Source organism: Macaca nemestrina, chromosome 4 (genome assembly GCF_043159975.1).
Source record: "Macaca nemestrina isolate mMacNem1 chromosome 4, mMacNem.hap1, whole genome shotgun sequence".
NCBI classification, from domain to species: Eukaryota; Metazoa; Chordata; class Mammalia; order Primates; family Cercopithecidae; genus Macaca; species Macaca nemestrina.
Window position 1 is genome coordinate 83,258,039 of NC_092128.1, and position 22,393 is coordinate 83,280,431.

At 39.8% G+C, this 22,393-nt stretch overlaps 1 protein-coding gene across 1 annotated transcript in view; it reads left to right on the top strand.

Moving 5' to 3' along the window:
* The first annotated feature begins 316 nt into the window (after positions 1–316).
* Positions 317–22,393, top strand: part of LOC105475607 (scinderin) — an 85,536-nt gene continuing 63,459 nt past the window's right edge. Inside the window, exons 1-3 of the mRNA XM_011731008.3 lie at positions 317–1,050; positions 8,592–8,746; positions 11,626–11,787. Of these exons, the coding sequence (XP_011729310.2) occupies positions 852–1,050; positions 8,592–8,746; positions 11,626–11,787 (516 nt within the window). The 5' untranslated portion in view covers positions 317–851. The remainder of the gene's footprint in view (positions 1,051–8,591; positions 8,747–11,625; positions 11,788–22,393) is intronic.

Here is a 22,393-nt window from a genome sequence, read left to right on the forward strand (position 1 = left end):
CTGGGGTAAGACTGTCATTCTTCCAGGTTTTCTTCCTGTCCAAGAAAACGGACACGCTGTTTTTCATGGTATTTTCAAACTGGAAGATCAAGACAGAAACTTTGGTCATCAGGAATGGAGAGATTGCCCAATGAAATGACAGAATTGATCATTAGGATGTTTGTTACTCAAAAAGCCAATTTTTTAAAGAAGGATGCATTAAAATTATTCCAACATGCTAATGTGGCACACTCCTCTGCTGCCTAACGGCAGGTGTTGCTATTAGCAGAGGAAGATTTGTTCTAGGAAAGAAGTATTCTAGAGGGCCAGAAAGAACAGGTATTGCTCCACCCGGGTAAACGCTGACTCAACTCTGTAGGGCTGGCACGCTCTTTCCTCACCTCACCCCTCCTGCCAAGAACAACTGAGGTCCAGAAATAACAGAATTAGCGAGAGAAGAGGAAATATGCAGGACGGTGATGATGAGTATGCACGAGGGAGTGCCAGGCAGTTTTAATCGTTAATGTTCTCCGTCTATTGCTAGAGAAAATGTCTTTCCTTGGAGGAGGCATTGGCACAAGTTACTATAAACTCCCTCTGAATCTCAACACTTCTGGGACGCCAATTCTGCTCCTGGCCTGGGGCAGGGCGTGGGAGCTTGGAAGCCAGCGCTGCGCTCCCGGTGGGAAGCGATCGCCTACTGCATCAACTCGCGCCCGGGCACTTAGCCCCTCCCGTTTCAGGGCGCCGCCTCCCCGGATGGCAAACCCTACAAAGTGGCGGCGAATAAGGTTCCTCCTGCTGCTCTGGGTTTAGTCCAGCTACAAGGTCAGCGAGATCCCGCGCCCCCCGTAGCATCGCGTGCAGGAGCCATGGCACAGGAGCTATACCACGAGGAGTTCGCCCGGGCGGGCAAGCAGGCGGGACTGCAGGTCTGGAGGATTGAGAAGCTGGAGCTGGTGCCCGTGCCCCAGAGCGCTCACGGAGACTTCTACGTTGGGGATGCCTACCTGGTGCTGCATACGGCCAAGACGAGCCGAGGCTTCACCTACCGCCTGCACTTCTGGCTCGGTAAGGGACGGCGGGCGGCGGGACCCCGACGCGCCAAGGCGGGCGAGGGGAGGACCTAGGGGTCCGAGATCTGCAGACGTGGGAGCAAAGGGGACTGCAAACTGAGCTAGACTGGAGACCTGTCGGGCGGCCCTTTGCGGCCGGCCACTTTCTCCCCGCCGAAATCAACTTGCCTGCTGCAAACGCGAGGCTCTGGCGTTGTCCGCAATTGACTTACCCCACAGGCTTTGACCTTTGCCAGGTGTAGTTCCGGGACTTTGGAGCTGGTGACTCTGGCTTCTTCCCCTTTCACCTTCAAGTCTCCAAATGCCACTCTTGTCCAGGGGCTCTGCCTCCGCGCGCGCCGTCTCTGGCCAAGCCCTGCTCACCTTCCGACAAGCTCAGTCCTGCTTTCCCTGTGGGGATGGAGAGGAAGTCATAAAGTTTGGGTGCATCTGCCGCCGCTAGGGAGAAGTCTTTTTCTTTTCCTTCACACATTATTTTTGTTTGTTGCTTTCGGGCACTGGCTTATTTTCTCTACGATTGCGGGGATTATTGTTCTGGGCCTCTTTAAAATAGGATTCTACCCGCACCACGCTGCTTGCGGGTCTGGTAGACAAAAACTCCGCTTCATTAGGAAGCTGACGCCCTCAGAGGGAAGCAAGAAGAAGATACAGATATTTTATATATAAATAAATAGCTCTATATGGGTATTTCACATATTTATGTAGATAGACTGCTTTATTGTTATTATTTATTATTTATTTTAGCAAGGACACAAGATGGAACAGAAACTGTTCCTTCAGCAGTAGTAATTATTTTGAGCTGCATTCGTGCCAGGCTGTCAGGACACTGGGCCTTGTGTGTTCTTTTTCCACCTTCTACTTTTACTCATAAACATCCCGAATGTCCACCCTCTCCCCAGGAGGTCTTGTGCCAGTGGGCACACCCTGTCTAACAACATGCCTATTCTCTGAGCCTTTTTGCCTTCTTTTAAAACTAGCTAGCCTGCCCAGTACTCGTGTTTGTTTAGTTTTATCCCTGAGCTTAGGAGGAAAACACACAAAACCACACACACGCATACACATTTTTAAGTCCCTGAAAGCCAACATTGTAATTTCTAACACTTGAAGATTTTAAGAAATGAAATAGTAGAAAACATGGAATAGTGACTGTCTAAACACTGGCAAACACCTGGAACAGGCATTTGAGAAATGAGAAATGAAAAATATGTAGATGAAGACAAGACTTCTAATTATAACATTTGGAGTCAAAAATTTGTGTTAGTTTGAGGAGGCGGAGAAGGCTCAGCCTGAGTTCTAAACACATTTTGGTTTCTTGCTGCATTGCTGTTATTCCTATTATAATGCTGTAATACACTGTCATCTATTTGTATTTTGTGCCAGAAAACACTGAAACTTTAATATATAACCCATGTTCAAGAATGAATGATGCCAGATAGAATAATGATGTCCTTACAGAGGACTTTCTATGTAGAACATAAATCTAATATGAATGAAAGTGTTTGAAATGCCACATTTGCCATTTGAATAAATTAAAATGTGAAATCATTCCATATCTTACTGCAGACAGCAGTTAAGTTTGATTTTGTCAGACAACCGCAAGGGAGATTTGAACACAGTTCTTTAATTCTATACATTTTTATCCAAGTTGACTTAACTACTAAGTTTTGTAGAGTTTATAGATTCACCTTATTCAGTTAATTATCTGCTTAATTATCCACTTGGTGCTCATAAATTTCAAAAATATAATAAGAAATGCTTTGGGCAGAAACATTTATATTCTTAAAGACGTGCTAAAACTGAAGTCAATAACATGTTAATAACAAGCGAATTCATTCAGTAATTATTCAATATGGCCAGTACTGTACAAGGCACTTGTAGATATGAATAATTAATGAACCTTCTCTGAAAGTTCATCACCTCAAAGGTGCAAAAAGACAAAAAGTGATATAACACAGGTAGAATGTGATAGTTACTGTGAAAGCACAAAGTGTCTGTGGTTATAGGGAAACAGAAGCCTTTACAGAAAAAAAAAAAAAAAAAAAAAAAAAAAGAGTGAGAGTACTTGGAAGGGTTTTTGTGTCAAGAGAGAATCATGGAGAGGAAAAAAGCTTCAAGTAAAATAGTCAACAGGACCTTCAGATGGGATTGCCCAACAGTTCTTCCTACTTCAGTTCCCTAAGAAAACAGAATTTCATCCAGAATAGTGTAGTCTAAGACCTAAATTAGGATGAATCCATGAGGATTCATCAGAGAGACAGATTGAGAGAAAGTCCCAGGAGAGAGAGCTGAACATCCAGGGGAAAAGAACATTTGGTTAAAGGGAATCAGCTGGAAAGAAGAGAAACTAAAGTTAAACTGAGATGAAAAAAGGTGCGTAGCATAGAAATGAAGAAACAGGCCAAATGGGAGGCAGAAAGGGGAAACAGAAAGAAGTTGGACCTAAAACGAGAGAGAAGAGAGGGAGAGTCGTCTTTCCTGGTCTCTCCTTCCATGTTTCCATAACACTCGGCATATCTCAGATTATTTTATTGTATTAATATTACGTGCTTAAATGTATTAACATCATATGCTTAAATGTAATGAAAGTAAAAATTTATTGCAAAGAACTTAAATGTTATTGCATTAGCCCTTCTTTAAAAACATTTCAGCTTTGCACCTAACAGTTTAAATGCATCCATCCACCTTTTGTTTCTAGTTCCTTATAGCACCAAATGAATGGGTAGGTCTAGATAGTAAAACTGCTCCCTGTCACATCCCTAACCTAAGCTACAAACACTTATCCTCATTCTTTCTGTTTGCCAGTTTTAAACTTTACCCAAATATATTTTAAAGCAGTATGCATTTATGTTATAAGTGGGCTGTATCAGGCCTTGTGCCCTGAGAATCCAAAGGATTGGATTACAATATACGATACAAAGAACTTATATGAAGGACTGGCTAGGATGCTGAGAAATTGGATCATTTACATTGCTGGAGCATGGGGGTGGGTACGTGCAATGGTACAGCACTCTGGAAAAGAGTTTAGTAGTTTCTTACAAAACCAAATATATTACTACCATATGACCCAGCAATTGCATTCATTGGTATTTATCCCAGAAAAATGAAGTTTTGTGTTCACATGAAAACCTGTACCTGAATTTCCACAGCAGTTTTATTTGAATAAACAAACACTAGAATCAGCCCAGATGCTTTTCAACAGGTGACTGGTTGAACAAGTTGTACATCTGTACCAACTAATACTACTCAGCAATAAAAAGGAACAAACTGTTGATACATACAACAACTTGGATGAAGTTCCAGGGAATCATGCTGAGCGAAAAATCTTAAGAGGCTTTATACTGTATGATCTCATTTATATAACATTTTTGAAATGACAAAATTTTAGATTTGGCATTGCCATTAGTTATGTATTGATAGGGTGAAGAGGGGATGATGTGGGCAGGAGAAGAGTGTATTATAAAAGGGCAACATGAAGGATGTTTTTGGTGGGACTATACAGCGTCTTGATTGCGATAGCAGATGTATGAATTTGTTCATGTGATAAAACTTTATAGAACTAAATGCACATATACACACATGAATACAAGTAAAACTGAAAAAATATGAAAAGAATAGGTGGATTATATCAATGCCAATATCCTGGTTGTGGTATTCAGTGCTGTACTGTACTATACATTAATATACTAAGCCATACTGTAATTTTACAAAGTGTCACTACTGGGGGATATTGGGTCTATTGATCTGTGTCTATCCTTCAACAGTACCAATCTGTTTTAATCACATTAGCTATATAGTAAACCTTAGTATCAAGTAGAGCGATTCCTCCCACTTTATGCTTGTTTGTCAAGATGATTTTAGCTATTCTAGGGCCTGTGCCACACTATATAAATTTTGGAATAAGCTTGTATATGTCTGTAATAAACCTTACTGTGATTTTGATAAGAATAACATTAGGCCTATAGATCAATTTGTGAAGGATTGACATCGTTATTATGTGGAGTCTTAAAATCCATGAACACTAAATGTTTACATTTACTTAAGTCTTCATTGATATTTTGCATGTCATTTTGTAATTTTCAGTGTACAGTTCCTATACATTTTTTTAAACTATATGCCTGAGTATTGCAGTTTCTTTGGAGTGATTGTAAATAGCATTGCGCCTTTAATTTCAGTTTCAGCATGTTCATTGTTTCTATATAGAAATGTGGGCGTGGACTGGGGAGGCGGAGCTTGCAGTGAGCTGAGAGTCGGCCACTGCACTCCAGCCTGGGCGACAGAGCGAGACTCCATCTCAGAAAAAAAAAAAAAAAAAAAAAGAAAAAGTAAAAGAAATGTGACTGATTTTTTTGTGTTACTGATGAATCTTGTATCCTGCTAATTTGCTCAATGTACTTTTTATTTCTAGGAGAGTTTTTATTTTTTATTTTTATTTTTTGGTAGCGCTCTTAGAGTTCACTATGTAAACAATATTGCTGTCTCTAAATAGAGACCTTTTTATTTCTTCATATTCAATTTGTATGCCTTTTTTTCTTTTTCTTATTTTATTGCAGTGGTTAGAACTTCCTGTAATATGTTGAATAAGAGTGGTGAGAGTCCACACCCATTTTCTGGATTTTATGGGAAAAACATTCAGTCTTTCACTGTTCAGCATTGTTAGCACTACATTTTTTGTTGACTCTAATTATCATTTGAAGGTGTTCCTCTCTATTCCTAATTTGGCTTATTTTATTTTATCATGGATGGCTGTTGGATTAACCTAGTTTTAAATCCCTCTTTTTATCTATAAAATCGTTACAACCACAAAATACAGTAATTTGCAGGATGTACACAAGTCTAACATAATATAAAATAGCATGGCACAACATAGTATAACAGAACATAAAAGAGACTGGTAAAATCAGTGTAGGGAAACAACAAATGGAAATCATAAGCAGATTCATAGGGGAAAACTAAATTGATTCTTAACCAGACTTTATACACAAAGTTCATAAGTTTCTAAACACTTTCTGGAATTCCATCATGCTACAACTGAATTTGATTCTAATTTTTGCATCCCAAGGCTGACATTGGCTTCATCAAGACCGTCAACCTCTTTCAGGCAGCCTGTTTTATTCATACAGATATCCCCTGGCCAACCACATTACATAAGCATCAGCAAATGATAGCGTAATTTAATTAACTTACTTTCAGTTCATTCATTAACTTCATGCCTGTCCATTTACATCTACCTAAAGAGATTCAGGTTTCAACTTGTAGTCAGGTAAGGATGTTTATGTCAAATACATCATCTTTAGCACCTTTGATGTTAATCTTGATTCCAAGTTATCTCTTAAAGCATCATAAAAATCTACATCTACGTCTTTACAGTATTCTCAGTTAGGGTTTGGATCCCAAATTGGCAGAAGAATGACACCAGAGTCCTTTCAGATCGCAAAATTGCTGGTGTGTTAAATAATTAACTTTGACCACAGCAAGTTCACAAAATTGTTGTCATGTCAAGTAGTCTTCTAGCTACTGAGTTGTTTTTTGTTGTTGTTGTTGTTTTCCCCCCTCAGAAGATACTTGGTATATGGGTCTCCTTTGAGAGTAAGAGGGGGAATTGTAAGAAATCTGATTCTTTCTTTAATACAGCTGACTGATTTCCCTTCTTCAACTTTGGTGAATACTCTCAATTAGGGTTGTTCATGTGAACTATTAAATTATTACAGCTTCTAAGCTTTTATGCATCAGTTATCCATGGAAGAAATTAACATACCTTGTCACTATAAAATTGTACCGTTAATGAGAGCCTGAGTACAAAAAATTACCCACAAGTGTACTGTAGCTTTTAAGAACCTGTGCTTCAGAGTCACACAAACCTACATCTGGTCCTTTTCTCCCAAAAGTTGCTCTCTGACCTCAGAAAAGTTACCCAGCCTCTCTAAGCCTCCATTTTCTCTGTTCCAATCTAGTAGAAAATAGGTTCTGCTTTATTAGGTTGTTTGAAGATTAAATGAGATCATCCATGTAAAACACTGGCACAGTGTCTGGCCCATAGGGGTAGTATAAATGTATAACGTTGGCCATTATTATTTCTAGAGTCATTTAAGATTTTTATTACAGCTTGGATGTAGTAAAGAGTTTGAAGTGTTTTCCATAAAATGTGAGTACCCCTCCTGACTGTCCATACTGTGACCTTTATGTACACTACAGACACTCGTTCTTACTAATTGTTTTGACCTTAGTGAAGTTACCTGGATGTGATCTGTATTACAACTGTGAAAATTAAATGTATGTTGTATGTAAAATACCCGGAACAATACCAAGTACATTAACACTTAATAAATGTTAACATGCTGCTTCCTTTGCTCTTCCTTTCCTTCAGAGATCATTATTTCATTCAAACAAAACCAATCAGATAGTGAAGTAGGGAAAAAGACCAAAAAAATAGGAGTAAAATTAAATTATATTCATTTTCCCATTGTAAAAACCACTTATTTAATTATGGCTCATGATGTTCATATTTCTCACAAACATTAATTCACATATTGACATATCATAAAACCAAAGATTTATCCTAATAAAGGCTAAACCAGTTGTCAAATGTTTTCATAGCCTGATCTTATTGACCTTACCAAATTAATGTTTACTTAAATCTCATTGGAATAGGTTGTTTTATCTTCCCGAGCAACTTCACACAGCAGTGTTTCTTTTTAAAATTTTTGAAGGAATTGGAAAAAGCAGAAACAAAAACAGGCCGGGCCGGTGGCTCACATCTGTGATCCCCCAAAATTTAGGAGGCCAAAGCCAGAGGACTGCTTGAGGCCAGGAGTTTGAGACCAGCCTGGGCAACATACAGAGATCTTTTCCCTACAAAACACCTTTTTTTTTTTTTTTTTTTTTTTGAGACGGAGTCTCGCTCTGTCACCCGGGCTGGAGTGCAGTGGCCGGATCTCGGCTCACTGCAAGCTCCACCTCCCGGATTCACGCCTTTCTCCTGCCCCAGCCTCCCGAGTAGCTGGGACTACAGGCGCCGGCCACCTCGCCCGGTTAGTTTTTTGTATGTTTTAGTAGACACGGGGTTTCACCGGGTTAGCCAGGATGGTCTCGATTTTCTGACCTCGTGATCCGCCCGTCTCAGCCTCCCAAAGTGCTGGGATTACAGGCTTGAGCCACCGCGCCCGGCTGCACAAAATACTTTTTTGAGAATTAGCAAAGCATGGTGGCATGCACCTGTAGTCCAAGCTGCCTGTGAGACTGAAGCAGAAGCATCGCTTAAGCCCCAGAGTTTGGGGTTACAGTGAGCTATGACTATGCCATTGCACTCCAGGCTTGGCAACAGAGCAACGCCCTCTCTCAAAAAAAAAAAAAAATAGACAAAAATATTGTTAATTATTAGCAAAATAATATGTTACACTATTTCAGCTAAAAGATCTTTCTGTAGAAGACTGTTGTATTGATACATAATTGAAATGAAAATTTCTGACTCATATCAGAAATTCTGCCTTAATCCTTCTTCTTGCTTGGTATTTGAGGTGCTGTTGTTCACTGTTTTAGGAAAGGAGTGTTCCCAGGATGAAAGCACAGCTGCTGCCATCTTCACTGTTCAGATGGATGACTATTTGGGTGGCAAGCCAGTGCAGAATAGAGAACTTCAAGGATATGAGTCTACTGACTTTGTTAGCTATTTCAAAGACGGTCTGAAATACAAGGTAAGCAGCTCCCTCACTTTCCATTATGAATCCCTTTCTCCTCTTGTCCATCCATACCTCCTGTCTTCATAGAATGACAGTTCATTGAGGACACAGTTTTTTGTTTTTTGTTGTTGTTTTAATCTGTTTTGTTCATGGATATATCCCCAGTACCTGATGAATACACAGTAGGTGCTCAATAAATGTTTGTGAAATGTGTGGTACAATATGTGAAATATTGTGACAATTTACTTTGATAGGTTAATTTTTTAAAAGAGCTTTCAGTTATGTCTTCACAAGACAACTTTTTAATATTTTGTAGCTATTTCAACATTTAAATTTTGGTAATTTGGGTCTTAAAAGTTTTTGTTTTTGCTATTCCAGAGAATCTCTGAAGTTTCTGTGAGTACCCGAAGCCTTCAAAATCTCAGTTGTTCTGGAATATATTAATACAGTATTTATAATAATTATAATTTTAGTTACTGTAAAGAACTATACATGTATTTCCAAAATAGTGTGCTTTGATCTTAGAAGGGATGCAGATGAAACTTTTGAGCTGAAAATTCTGCAGGTAAACTACACACACGCACGTACACAATTTACCCACACTGGTCTGAAACACCGATCAATTGGCTTTACTTGTGAAAAACAAGAACAAATAGTTAAATGGTTCTATCCCTTTAAGGCAGCCTTCAGTATAGGACAGGGTTTTTTTTGTCTTTTGTTTGTTTGTTTGTTTTGTTCTTTTTTTGTCATTCTCCCAGTTATCTTTCCAGACTGGCCCTCCCTTCACCATTCCTGCCACCCACCCCTCCACGTGTGTTCAGTTCAAGTGTGAGGAATACCCTCCCCAGACAAACATCACAGATTTCCGAAATCAAACACGCTCCAGCAAGTGTTCTGCACATCCCGCTGCCCCGCCTTGTCAGCATGTTACCCTAGTGAAGACCTGAAACCTTAGAGCTTCACTACAATTCTGACTGTAATAATAACTCCACTTACTAAGATGGCAAGGCTTATTTACACCTTTACCTGTTCAGAGTCTTGGTTGAATATTTTGTGATACTATTAAGATCAGAACAAAACACTTATACATTGTAGGTTCTCTTATGTCTCTTGAAATCATTTTTTTTTTCTAGGCTATGAACTACCCTAAATACAAAACTATTACCTCTCATTTTATTTGATTCACATGAGCTCCTACAGTTTATGACAAATTATACTGAAACTTCCTTTATGTCAGTGAACTCAACATTTTAAATAAGTTGAGTCTTGTAGTTACTAAAAGCAGGTGCTGTGACACCATCCTAGTTATGGAGCCATTTCTGCCACATATGACGTTTTTCCTTTAGGGAAAATACAGAGCTTTCTGTGCTCAGTTTCCCCAAACAATAAATATTATAACAGCTTCCTCATACAGCTGTTGTATTAAGGAATAAATTAAATAATAAAGTAACTGTGGTCGGGCGTGGTGGTTCACACCTGTAATCCTGATACTTTGAGAGGCCAAAGCAGATGAATTACCTGAGGTCAGAAGTTTGAGACCAGCCTGACTAATATGGTGAAATCTCCTCTACTAAAAATACAATAATTAACTGGGCGTGATGACATGCGCCTGTAATCCTGGCTACTAGGGAAGCTGAGGCAGGAGAATTGCTTGAACCCAGGAGGCAGAGGTTGCAGTGAGCCGACATCATGCCATTGCACTCCCGCCTGGGAGACACGAGTGAAACTCCGTCTCAAAGCAGTAGTACATAGATGAAAACTTGTATTTATTTAATTATATAATGCTTAGTTTATTCAACCAAGAAATGTGGCAGTCGTTGTAAAATTATGAACTGGGAAATCATTGTATATATATATTTTTTTAATTTGAGGTTTTAATTGTCCTGAAATTAACTTTTAATCGATACCAACTTTTCTTGGAGAATGGTGGAAATTTAAAGTCAGTGGAAAAGAATGTGCTAATGACAAATTAGCTCTAATTTTCCTTACCATTATTATAGAGGTCTTTAATCTATCAATGACAGTTTTGTTTATTCTGCAGCTCAGTTCTGCACATATAATTAATTATAATTAATTATAGAAATAAAGATATGGTTCATATCATTTAATTAGAAAAAATGAAAAGGTAAAAGATGATTGCAAATAATATAAGAAGATGTAGTTGATACAATTAATATTTTTTCTTAAGCATTTCTTTAATTCAGTGTGATTGTATTTCATTTTATTTTGTTTTGTTTTGGCTGGGGATGTACAGTCAATATATTGCATCTCTCCTAGCTTACAGTAAAAACACTCAGGCCTAGCATATTTATTAATAGTAAGACCTGTTTACCAGAAAATATAGAAGACATTTGATTACTTTAAATGTAAAAACAAGGACCATACATAAGATCAGCCCATTCCTGGCCAGCACTCAATAACCATCTCTGTCCCAACCCTGTACCAGTGTGAACTTTTGGGTGCCTTCTTCTCTGGTTGCTGTCATCTGTACGTGTTATCTCTGACCCTCCTCTAGCCACCTGTCACCTTCTTCCCTGAAATATTTGCCTTCTTGCTTAGTAATGATTTGGGGATCATTAGTGTCCAAAGGGCAAGAGCTATGGCTTCTTCTTTTTGTTTTTGCAGCAGCGTTTTATACACTGAAGGTTCTCAGTAAATACTTGCAGCTGTCAATTGAATGGTTGAAACAGAAAGAATAAAGAGACCAAACAAACACAATCTGTTGATTACCAAGGGGTTCTCTCTTGTCTTATGGAATAGGTGGCTATTTTAACTTGGCCTGACGGTACAGTTTTGACACAAACACCAGCGGTATTATTGTACTTTGCTTTGTCTAGGTAGACACCTCATCAGTTTTCTCTTTGTTTTTTGTGTGTCTTCCCTCCATTCATCAGGCTGGAGGTGTGGCATCTGGATTAAACCATGTTCTTACGAACGACCTGACAGCCAAGAGGCTCCTACATGTGAAGGGTCGTAGAGTGGTGAGAGCCACAGAAGTTCCCCTTAGCTGGGACAGTTTCAACAAGGGTGACTGCTTCATCATTGACCTTGGCACCGTAAGTTTCATATACACACATTGATGTCTAAAGAAAAGTGAATTGCTTTCAGATCAAATCATATATACATGTTATTGAAAAGAATCACTTTTTCTACACACTGGAAAGGGGCCATGTTTATGTGAGATGAGTAATTGCCAAGTATTTAAATGACGCATGAAGTGAGACTTCAAAGGTTTTTCTTTGATAGGTTTAGAATAGTGATTTAGTTCTTCCCACCATAGAACAGATATTGACTAATTTTTAATACATTTCCCCTTCTCTCTGAACAGAGCTTCCTCTAATTATTTTTGTCTCTAATTGTGCATGGGAAAACATAGCTTGAGGGGGAAACTGGTTCCCCCAGCAACAAAAGGTTCTAGAATATAATATAGACATAAGATGAATCTAAACAGCCACCTAAAGAATTGTAAAGATGTATTTTGACATACATATACACACACACCATACCGTTTCACACTTTTCAATTAGCAGAAGTACAAATATCAAGTATCATCTTAACAGCATGGGCAATGGTATATTATATCTGACTTATGTTTTCTTCCTGGAAGACGCTCCTCTAATATCAGGTATATTTATTAATCATTATTGTCATGACAAAGAAGCATTATTGCAAGACCCTTTGCTAGACTCTAGAAGGTAGGATATAAGTTGTATCTTTAAAACTTTGTTAAGTTTTATAATAGAAATAAAGAGCATTTCCCTCCACTGAAAAACCATGTGCAAAAGCAATGAAAGCAAGAAAGCACAGAACTTACAAGGATCTCCTCTTCCTGCTTTTCATTATCATAATTTTCATCACACCATACATGTCAACATTCTAATTATCATTCCTAACATTTCTGGGCCAAGCGTTATAACAGAGTCATGAGCTGACCTGCATTGCTTCAGTTAGCATGAGGCTTGTATGTGGAATTTGCTCAAGGTTGCAAAGTCAGTAAATGATGAAGCCAGGATTAGACTCTCAGCATATCTGATGTCCCACTAAGCTTTTTGTTTTATTGCATCTACTTGGGCAGTATTTTGGGATAAAGCAGTAGACAGAAGCCAAAAGAGCTTATTCCATTGGCATAGAGGAGGGGCACAAAGGATTCTGAAAATAGAGTTACAAAGTTCTGTTTAAGCAATATTAATTTAACAACAGTACAGATATTAAATGTACTAAGGTTATACATTGTTTGGAAAATGACCCCAAGATATAAACTGCATCAGTTTCTTTAAGTGAGCGTGCATCTATAGTTTTATTACTACTTATACATAATCCAACTGTCTTGGATCATACCAGCTTGTGTGCAAAGTTGAGATCACAATAATATAAATGCCCAAAGTACAATTCTTAATATTACACGTAGACATCTACACCCTAAATGGCAGTACTTTTGCCCTGAATCTCACAATAAATTTCATGGGAAAGTCCTTCTCAACTTCAATAGCTAATTCATTCTCCTAACAGATTTAAGTCCTGACTCTCAGATCTAGGCAGAATACACATACTATTCCACCCTTTCATTCTCCCCTCCCGCTGCCACCCCCTACGCTATAAATAAAGAAATAAATAACTCGTGCGAATAAATGTCTACAGCCACACAGTTCCAAAGCAGTTGCACCATTCAGTCTCTCAAACCCTATGCACAATAATTTTCTATCTCAACTTTCATCTCCACCATTTACACTCTAAAGCCCCTTATAATATATAAGTGCTTTTGAAAATAAAATGGCATTTTTATTAGAAAAAGGAGACCTCAGTTCTCATTCCAGTTGCTGTACTCTGAGGTTCTCATCTGTAAAAGTAGGTATTCGATTAGGTGATCATGAGGGTCCCTAAACAAGAAGGACGCTTCCCAATGATAATGTAATTAATTACTGCCATTACTTGTAAGTATTTCTTTTCTTTAAAAACAAAAAAATTGTTGTGTATAATGTAATTGTTATGTAAGTATAATCATCTATTCAATTATCATGGATAGCTTCCAGTTGAGCTTTCTAACTATCTGCTATGATCTTGGGCAACTCACTGTCTCTGAGCCTTAACTTCCTCATTTGTTTTTACATCTTGAGTCTGATTTCTGATGCCACTTTTATCCTTAGCTGACTATGATTCAGTCTCATCTGACACACAGTCACATCTGGGAAATGGCAGTTATCATCCCAGTTTCAAAAGGGGAAACAAAAGCTTTAGGCCTTAGAAGGTATGTGCAAGTCACTCCACATTCATGCCAGTTGCGTGGTGACCCAGGATGGGGCCTGGTTTTTCTATTCCTACTTTACATTCTTTTCATGGCACTAAGCTAACTTGGTAGTATATTAGATAGTATGGCCTGGTAATAGAATGTCTTGCGATAGTTTCAGAATCTGCTGAATTCAAACCTGATGATGCCTAATCTGCTGAGATTCCACTGAAAGCAGTAGCATTCACTAAATCATTTATTATTTTGCAGAACAAATACAGAGTTTCCACTATGGGCCAAGTAGTTGGGTGTGGTGGTAGACAGGTTGTAGTTCTTATGTCGTATACTCTCTTCTCATAGTCAACCTGTGGGAGTATGACCCACAAATCCAGGTTCATGTAAAAGGGACAGAGTCTCTATTATAAGGTTCCAGGGCATTCGTCTATTTAATAGTAAGTTATTTTATATAGTTAATTATCTTTAATAACTTTCAAGTTCTCTTCTCCCATGCCTTGTAAAAGAGATATATGCAATGAAAGATATTTGTTGCAGAGGTACTGGTGCTTGGTTATCTGTTATATTCTGGAATTTTCCTATACACAAAAGGGATACCCTGGTGAGAATCAAGCACCAGATTCCTACATAATCTACAATAAATACTTCCAAGATCTGTGTTTGTGTTATTGACCTTTAGCCAGTTGGTGTGTTGCCAAAAGTTTCTGAATGGTGATAAGATCTTGAACTACCTTGGCAGCTTTATTTTGGGATGTGTCAGTAAACAAAGAAATACACGTAACTAAACTTTTCTGTACCATAATATTTTAATAGTAGTCATTACGCTAGTTATTTAAAGACAACCTTCTGTGTCAGAGAGCCTAAAAGGATGCCAGTGCAGTTTCTTCAAGTTTGTATTATGACCCAGGTATGAAAAATTTAATTTAAACATCCAGTTATCACCCAGCTAAGGCCACCTGGCCAAAACTAAGTTTATGGATATAACCTAAATCCCATACCTTGATCACATATCGGAGAAATCAGCTTTTTTGATCAACAGTCACTATTATTAATATGTTATTCCATATCTCTTAGAAACATTTGTCCTTTTATTGAATTCTAAATTATAGTAAATATTCCCAGACATTACAATATAACCTCCTCAGCCTGAGGCATAAGATAGTATAATTATCAGTTTAGCCAGTTTGAAAGGGAAGAAAATCATCAATATTTTGGAGAATGATTTAGACCCATTGTCTCATATTTAGCATATTTTTAGAAGATAATATGAAACGTGGCTAGATCTTACCAATTTACGGAGTCATTGGAAAAACACTTTTGAGCAATATATTTTAAGGGTGGTGAATTTATTAGTCATGATTTTCCCACTATTTTTAAAGATATGAAGTATTTTTAGAAATTAGTAAAATTACATCTGAAAATACTGTAAAATACTTCGGGTAACTGCAGAATGTGAATGATAGTGGGAAAAAAGCCCATATTCTTAAGATTTGGGGTCTGAGGTTAACTCTTGAAAAGGTATGTCACAGTTAGCCACTAGTGAAGAATTCGATTTCCCAGGAGTAGGAATTCCTGTGGTGAGTTACTGATCCTGATGTTCCCATGTTCTGTTTCCTTGTTGTTTGGTCAGTGATGCAGCTTTACCCTGTTCTCCTCACGATTTAGAATCGATCACGCCCTCTCCCATTGTTCAGTCATGCTGCTTTGAAAAAACGGTCTCCACTTCCTCATTTACCAGTCAGTCTTTAACCCACAGTCCGACTTTCACTCCCACAGTTCCTCGGAAACTGTTCTTGTTATGGGCATCGATGACCCCTGCTAAATCCAGTGGACACCATGACATTATGCACTTGATTCTTGTGTTACAAACCACACTGTTGACTTTTCCCAGCTTCTCCAGCCTCACTCCTCCCCTGGCTTCCTTGTTTTTCTCCCTTTCAGGCCAATCTTATTCTTCTTTGTATGGTCTGCCCATCCCTTCAAGTGCTTTTTTAAAGGATTTTAATTATTGTATCTTCTTTTATACATTTTTCCTAAGCAAACTCATCCCCACCCAGAGCTTCAGCTACTACCCATGAGTCAATCTAAACTTTCAATCTAACTCAGACCTCTTGTCTGAGCTCCAAGTCAATAAAATTTCAGATATTTCATGTCATGTGTGTCATAAGAACCTCAAACTCAACACGTCTAGAAAATGGTTTCTTCTCTAATTGTCTTTATCTTATTAATGGAGCCACCACTCACTCAGGTTTTCAAAACCAAAATCCAGGAGTGATCCTGACAACTTCTCCTAAGGGCTCCACATTCATATAATTGCTATCCTAGCCTATTCTACCTTCTAATTATCTCTTGAATCTTTCCTGTTCTCTTCATTGCTGTTGATACTGTCTTAGTACCCCGTGCCTGACACATTCCTTCAAGTCACGAGACTTTTGCTTTTGCAGATTGATTCCTTTGCCTAGAATACTAACCTCTTCTTTGGCACCTTTCTCCAGCAGGCATCCAATATTTTCTCATCCTTTGATATTCACTTCAGATATTGCCTTCTTCATAGTTCGTTTCCTGACCTTTTCTTCTGCTTCTCCTGTCCAGTGTCCCAGTCCTTTAGGGTCAGGTCTAGACTTAACTTTCCTGTCATTATGCAGAGACTTGCTTCTCAGCCTTTTCTATATTGCTTGTCTGTTTACGTATCAGTCTTCCTCACTCACTGTGTTTCTGAAATATAAAGCCTAGAACTTACAGCCACTCAACAAATGTTTCAACAAATGTATATCCATCCAGCATAAAGTATATGGCTCATGCAGTCACGTGTCTAGAGTGTTTTTTATTCATTTATAGCTCAACTGTACCCTATTCTTAAGCTCCTATTTCCCCAGAAGGTTTAAAAATAATTTCAATTTATTGAAATGAATTTTGAATGGCCAATAAGTAAATGAAAAAATGCTCAACATCACTAATTATCAGGAAAATGGAAAGCAAAACCACTATGAGATACCATCTCATCCCAGTTAGAATGGCTGTCATCAAAAACACACACAGAAAAAACAAATGCTCATGAGGATGCAGAGAAAAGGGAAGTCTTATACACTGTTTGTGGTAATATAAATTCCTACAGCCATTATGAAAAATATTATGGAAGTTTCTCAAAAAAATAAAAATAGAACTACCATATGATCCAGCAATCCCACTACTAGGTATTTATCTAAAGGAAGGGACATTAGTATATTAAAGGGATACGCATGCCTCTATGCTGATTGCATCACTATTCACAATAGCAAACATATGGAATCAACATAAATATCCATAAATAGATGAAGAGATAAGGAAAATGTGGTATACACACAATGCAACAATAATCAGTCATGAAATAAAGAATGAAATCCTTCCATTTGCATCAACATGGATGAACCTGTAGGATATTACGTTAAGCAAAGTAAATCAGGCACAGAAAGATAAATATGTCATGTTCTCACTCAAATGCAGGGACTTAAAAATAAGTTCATAGGTCTAGAGAGTAGAATTGTGGTTATGAGAGACTGGGAAGGGTAGGGGGACAGGAGGATAGGGAGAGGTTAACTAACAGATACAAAATTATAGCAAGATAGGAGGAATGAGTTCTGTTCTACTGTTCTATAGTGCTATGTGGTGGATACAGTTAACAATCATTTACTGTATATTTTTTCAAAGCTAGAAAAGGATTTTGAGTGTTCCCAATACAAATAAGTGATAAATGTTTGAGGTGATTGATATGCTAATTACTCTGATTTGATCATTACACACTTAATATTTGTATCAAAATATCACTCCATAACCAATAAATATGTACAATTTTTACATGTCAGCTAAAAATAAAAGGGAATAAAGGTGAATTTTGTTAGCCATTAAAGCAGTTTGAACTTATCCTACCCATCCTCTTTTCCATCCCTCAGGAGTAGGGGACATATATGTAATATTATGGCCTGGGAGTCAGGAGTGAGGATGAGGATGAAAGTGTGAGTCTGGTTTGTAGTCATCAGTCCACGCTAATCTATAACCTTCATTGAGCTGTAGTCAATAACCTCCATTGAGCTGTAGTCATTCCATTAATTCCATTAATTCTTGAGCTTTGGGCTTTGGCTTCTGTTCCCAAGATTTGCTAGGGAATATCCATAGGCTCATTTTAGGCTTCTGATGTCATGGCCACATATTACTACAACACCCTTTCTGGTTCTGTCAGCCACCACTGCACTCTTCTCAGGAACTCTGCTTTGTTTTTCTCAGACTACCCTGTAGTTGTGGGACACTGTATCCTCATCGTACCAGTGCCCCTTGGCTCAATGGCTTGGATGCTACCCTCAGTCATTTCTGCTCTAATGCTTAGGCTCGTGGATGGGTGTAGGACAAATCAATTGGAAAGGAAGTGTGCTGGGCTCTTCTCAAAGATTCATTGCTTTGGGTTAGATGTCCTACTTTTTTCAGTCTTTTTTACTTTTTGAACCAGACAAAGTAGTCTTACACCACCTCACATTCTTGCCTACTCTATGGTTCCTGCAAAATACACTCCAGCCCCTAAGACCAACACTGTGCTACTTAAGATGCAAGACCAGCTTTCGAAACAGCATCCTCACTTACTCCTGGCCAAAAAACTGTAGCAAAATCAAGTTTCTTTTAAATTAAAACTATGTTGGCTTTCGGACTTTTGTCTCTGCTATTACTTAGAAATGCTTATTTTAAAACTAAAGACTGAACCACATCTTCTCTGTTCTAGATAAATTTGTCCTTACCCCCAAAGTAATGCATACCACTAGATTTATAAGAGGAAAGCCTCGAGGCAACAAGAATGGATAATGGGAAAGATACACCAAATCTTAAATCTCTAAAATGTACCCTGAAGTAAAAGTAGGGATGAATGGCATTTATTCTGTGCCTAGTATGTGCTGAGTGAATAGAATTGTATGGGTAAACAGCAGATACACTTTGACCTTCAGGTACTGTCAAATGCTGAGAGGTATAGACACATACTACAAGTAAGAGGATGACAAGGTAAAATGTGAGACATGCTGGAGGAAAGGTGTAAACACATTATAATTGGAGAATGGATGAGGGCACTGTAAAGTTAGCCGAGAGAAAGGACAAGAGAGAGAGAGACCCGAGGTCAGGCAAGTAAATTTATTAACCTGCCAGACTGCTTCACCACAGTCAGAGGAGGTAGCCCTGAGCTTACAAAGTGAGGGATTTATATGGGGGAGAGAGACCCTGGGGTTGTTTGTCGGTTAACCTTACCACATATCATCTCATGACCAGCTTACAATATAGGAATTTACAAGAAGATATAACTTAGGTTTCTCCATGTTTCTCGTGACCTCCCGATGCCGCCTGTAGGGCTGTAAGCAAGTCTGGTGACCTTGCTGTAGCGCCTGGATAGGGGTCCAGGAATGCAGCTGCAGAGTATTCCCGGTAAGGGTCAACTGCATTGGGTTGGGGTGGGGGAGGTCTGGGGCAGCTTGTCCCTAACATTCCAGGCTTTTAATAGGTAGTAGAAGAGGGGTGCCGTTGTCATCTGGCTGCTTCTTGCTGGATAGGGGCAATGGTTGTGGGGAGAGGCTGGGTAGTAGGGACTGCAGTTCCTGGAGCTGTTGGTATTTTTGGAGTAGCATCATATCTTGTACTGCTCCATTGGTGAAGGTTCTAACATGGTCCTGTAAAAACTGGATGAGGAGATGTAAGAGACATGGGCCAAGTGCTAAACGGAAGAAGAGGGTAATGGCAGGGCCTAGGAAGGGCAGTAGCCAGGGTGCTCAGGAGTTACGAAATCACTGGGGCTAGGAATTTGAAAGGCGCTGCCTGATTTCAGAAGATTTTTTTTTTTTTTTAGATGGAGTCTTGCTCTGTCGCCCAGGCTGGAGTGCAGTGCACGATCTCTGCTCACTGCAAGCTCCACCTCCTAGGTTCATGCTACATGCCATTCTCGTGCCTCAGCTTCCTGAATAGCTGGGACTACAGGCGGCCACCACCACGCCTGGCTAATTTTTTGTATTTTTAGTAGAGAGTTTCACCATGGGGTTTCACCGTGTTAGCCAAGATGGTCTCAATCTCCTGACCTCGTGATCCGCCCACCTCGGCCTCCCAAAGATCTGGGATTACAGGCGTGAGCCACTGTGCCTGGCCAGAAGCTTTCTCACTTATTCGTCAAGCAGCATCTTGTACTAGTCCTGACTGGTTAGTATAGAAACAGCACTCTTCTCCTAAAAAGATGCACAGTCTGCCTTTCTTGGCAGTGAGGAGATCTAAACCTCAATGGTTTTGAAGTGTCACTGCTGCTTAAAGAGTCTAATTGGAATTGGAGAGCAAGTCTATTTGGGATTGGAAACCCTTTCGTGGGGTTTTGCGAGGGCCTGGTTGGCTTGTTAGTGGAGGAGATGGCGGATGAGGGAGAGTGTTGGGAGGTATTCACCTAGCTGAGAGTTAGAAGGGGGCCTGTTTTGTAAGAGGAAAGGGAGTCCGTACATTAACTCAAATGGACTGGGGAAGCAGGGTGCTTTTTGACTGGCTCTAATGCTGGCCAGTGCTATGAGCAAAAGGGAGGTCCATGGTTTTTGGACTTCAAGAGTGAGTTTGAGTAACTGAGCTGTAAGGATCCCATTTGCCCTTTTGACTTTTCCGGATGACTGGGGCCAGTATGGGATATGGAGACACCACTGGACGCCAAGGGACTGAGAAAACTGTTGAGTGATTTGGGAGATTAAGCTAGGGGACACTGTGTGATTGTATGGAGCAAGGGAGACCAAATCTAGGGATGATTTCTATTACAAGAATTTGGGAGACTTCTGTGACCTTTTCTGAAGAGGTAGGAAATGCTTCTACCCACCAAGAGAAGGTGTCTATAAGAGTAAGACTAAATTTTGTCCTCTTGACGGGATGCATGTGGGTGAAGTCTATTTGCCAGTCCTCCCCTGGGAGTGTTCTTCTGAGCTGATGTGTAGGGATGGAGGGAGAGTGGAGGGCCTTGGGAGGAAGTAACAGAGCATATACAACAGCTTGAGGTTATGTTTCTTAGTGAGGTGAATCGATGGGGGAAGGAGAAATAGGGCAAAGGAGTAGGTATGGGGGTGCACATTGATATGGAAGGATTGGTGAGGAGATGTCAGAATTTCTTTGGTTTGCTCTTGGGGGAGGACGAGCTTTTGATTTTTGACTATCCAGTCCCCTTGAAAGGAGGCTCCTTGCTGTAGCAGCGAAGCTTTCTTGGTGGGAGAGTTGTTGGGTTGGGTTGCTGGGGTAACGAGGAGGAGGGGGCAAAGGCAGAAGATAGGGAGCCTCCTTTAGCTGCCTCATCAGCCTTTCTGGTCCCTCTTGAGATTTCATCCAATCCTGTTTGATGTCCTCAACAGTGTATAACTCCTGCTTTAGCTGGGAGGTGTGCAGCCTGAAGGAGTTGGTAAATAAGGGGGCCATTAGTGATAGGGGTTCCTTTGGCAGTAAGGAATCCTCTCTCTTGCCAGATAACAGCATGGGAACGAGGAATGTGATAGGTATATTTGGAGTCTGCATAAATGTTGACTCGTTTGCCTCTGGAAAGGGTTAGGACCCTGGTGAGAGCTATGAGTTCTCCTTTTTGCGAGGAGGATCCTGAGGGTAGGGGCTTGGCTTCAATTACTTGGTCAAGGGAAGCAACTGCATATCCAGCAATTTGGGGGGAGCCACTGGGCCCGGAAGAGGAGCCATCTATGAACAGTTAGTCATCGGGGTTAGTAAGAGACTCAGAGGAAATGCTTGGGAAATGTGGCTGTACGTGGTCCAGGATATCGGTGCAAGAATGAGTAGGAGGGGAAGAGGATATGGGGACTAAGGATGCTGGGTTGAGGGGAGCACTTCTGGCAAGACTGAATTTGGGATATTTAATAAAGAGGGCCTGGAGTAATTTAATCCTGGAAGGAGGAAGGGAGCTTAATGCTCGGGAGGAGAGGAGATCTTGTAGATTATGAGAACTGTGGACGGTGGTATTCTGGCTGAAAGTTAGTTTCCTGCTTTCTAGAGCTAAGCTGGCCACCGCTTCTAGTGCTTTAAGGCAGGTTGGCCACCCTTTGACTGTGTTATCTAGTTGTTTAGAGAGGTAAGCTACAGGGGCAAAGGAAGGAGGATTTCCTTTCTGTTGTCCTAAGACACCGAGGGCTATTCCTCAGCTTTCAGCAGTTATGGAGAGTGAAAGGTTGGGAGATATCAAGTAAGGACGGAGCTGACGCAGTGACAAGAGCAGTTTGGAGTTTGTGGAAGCTGGGGAGTATGTTATGTGAGGGGTTTAGGGGTTCATTGAGAGAGCCTTTGGCCGCTTCATAGAGGGGATGAGCTAGGAGGGCAAAGTTGGAAATCCATATTCTAAAGAAGCCTGCTAGCCCTAGGAAGGAAGGGATTTCCCTTTTGTAGGAGGGTGGGGGTCGATTTTC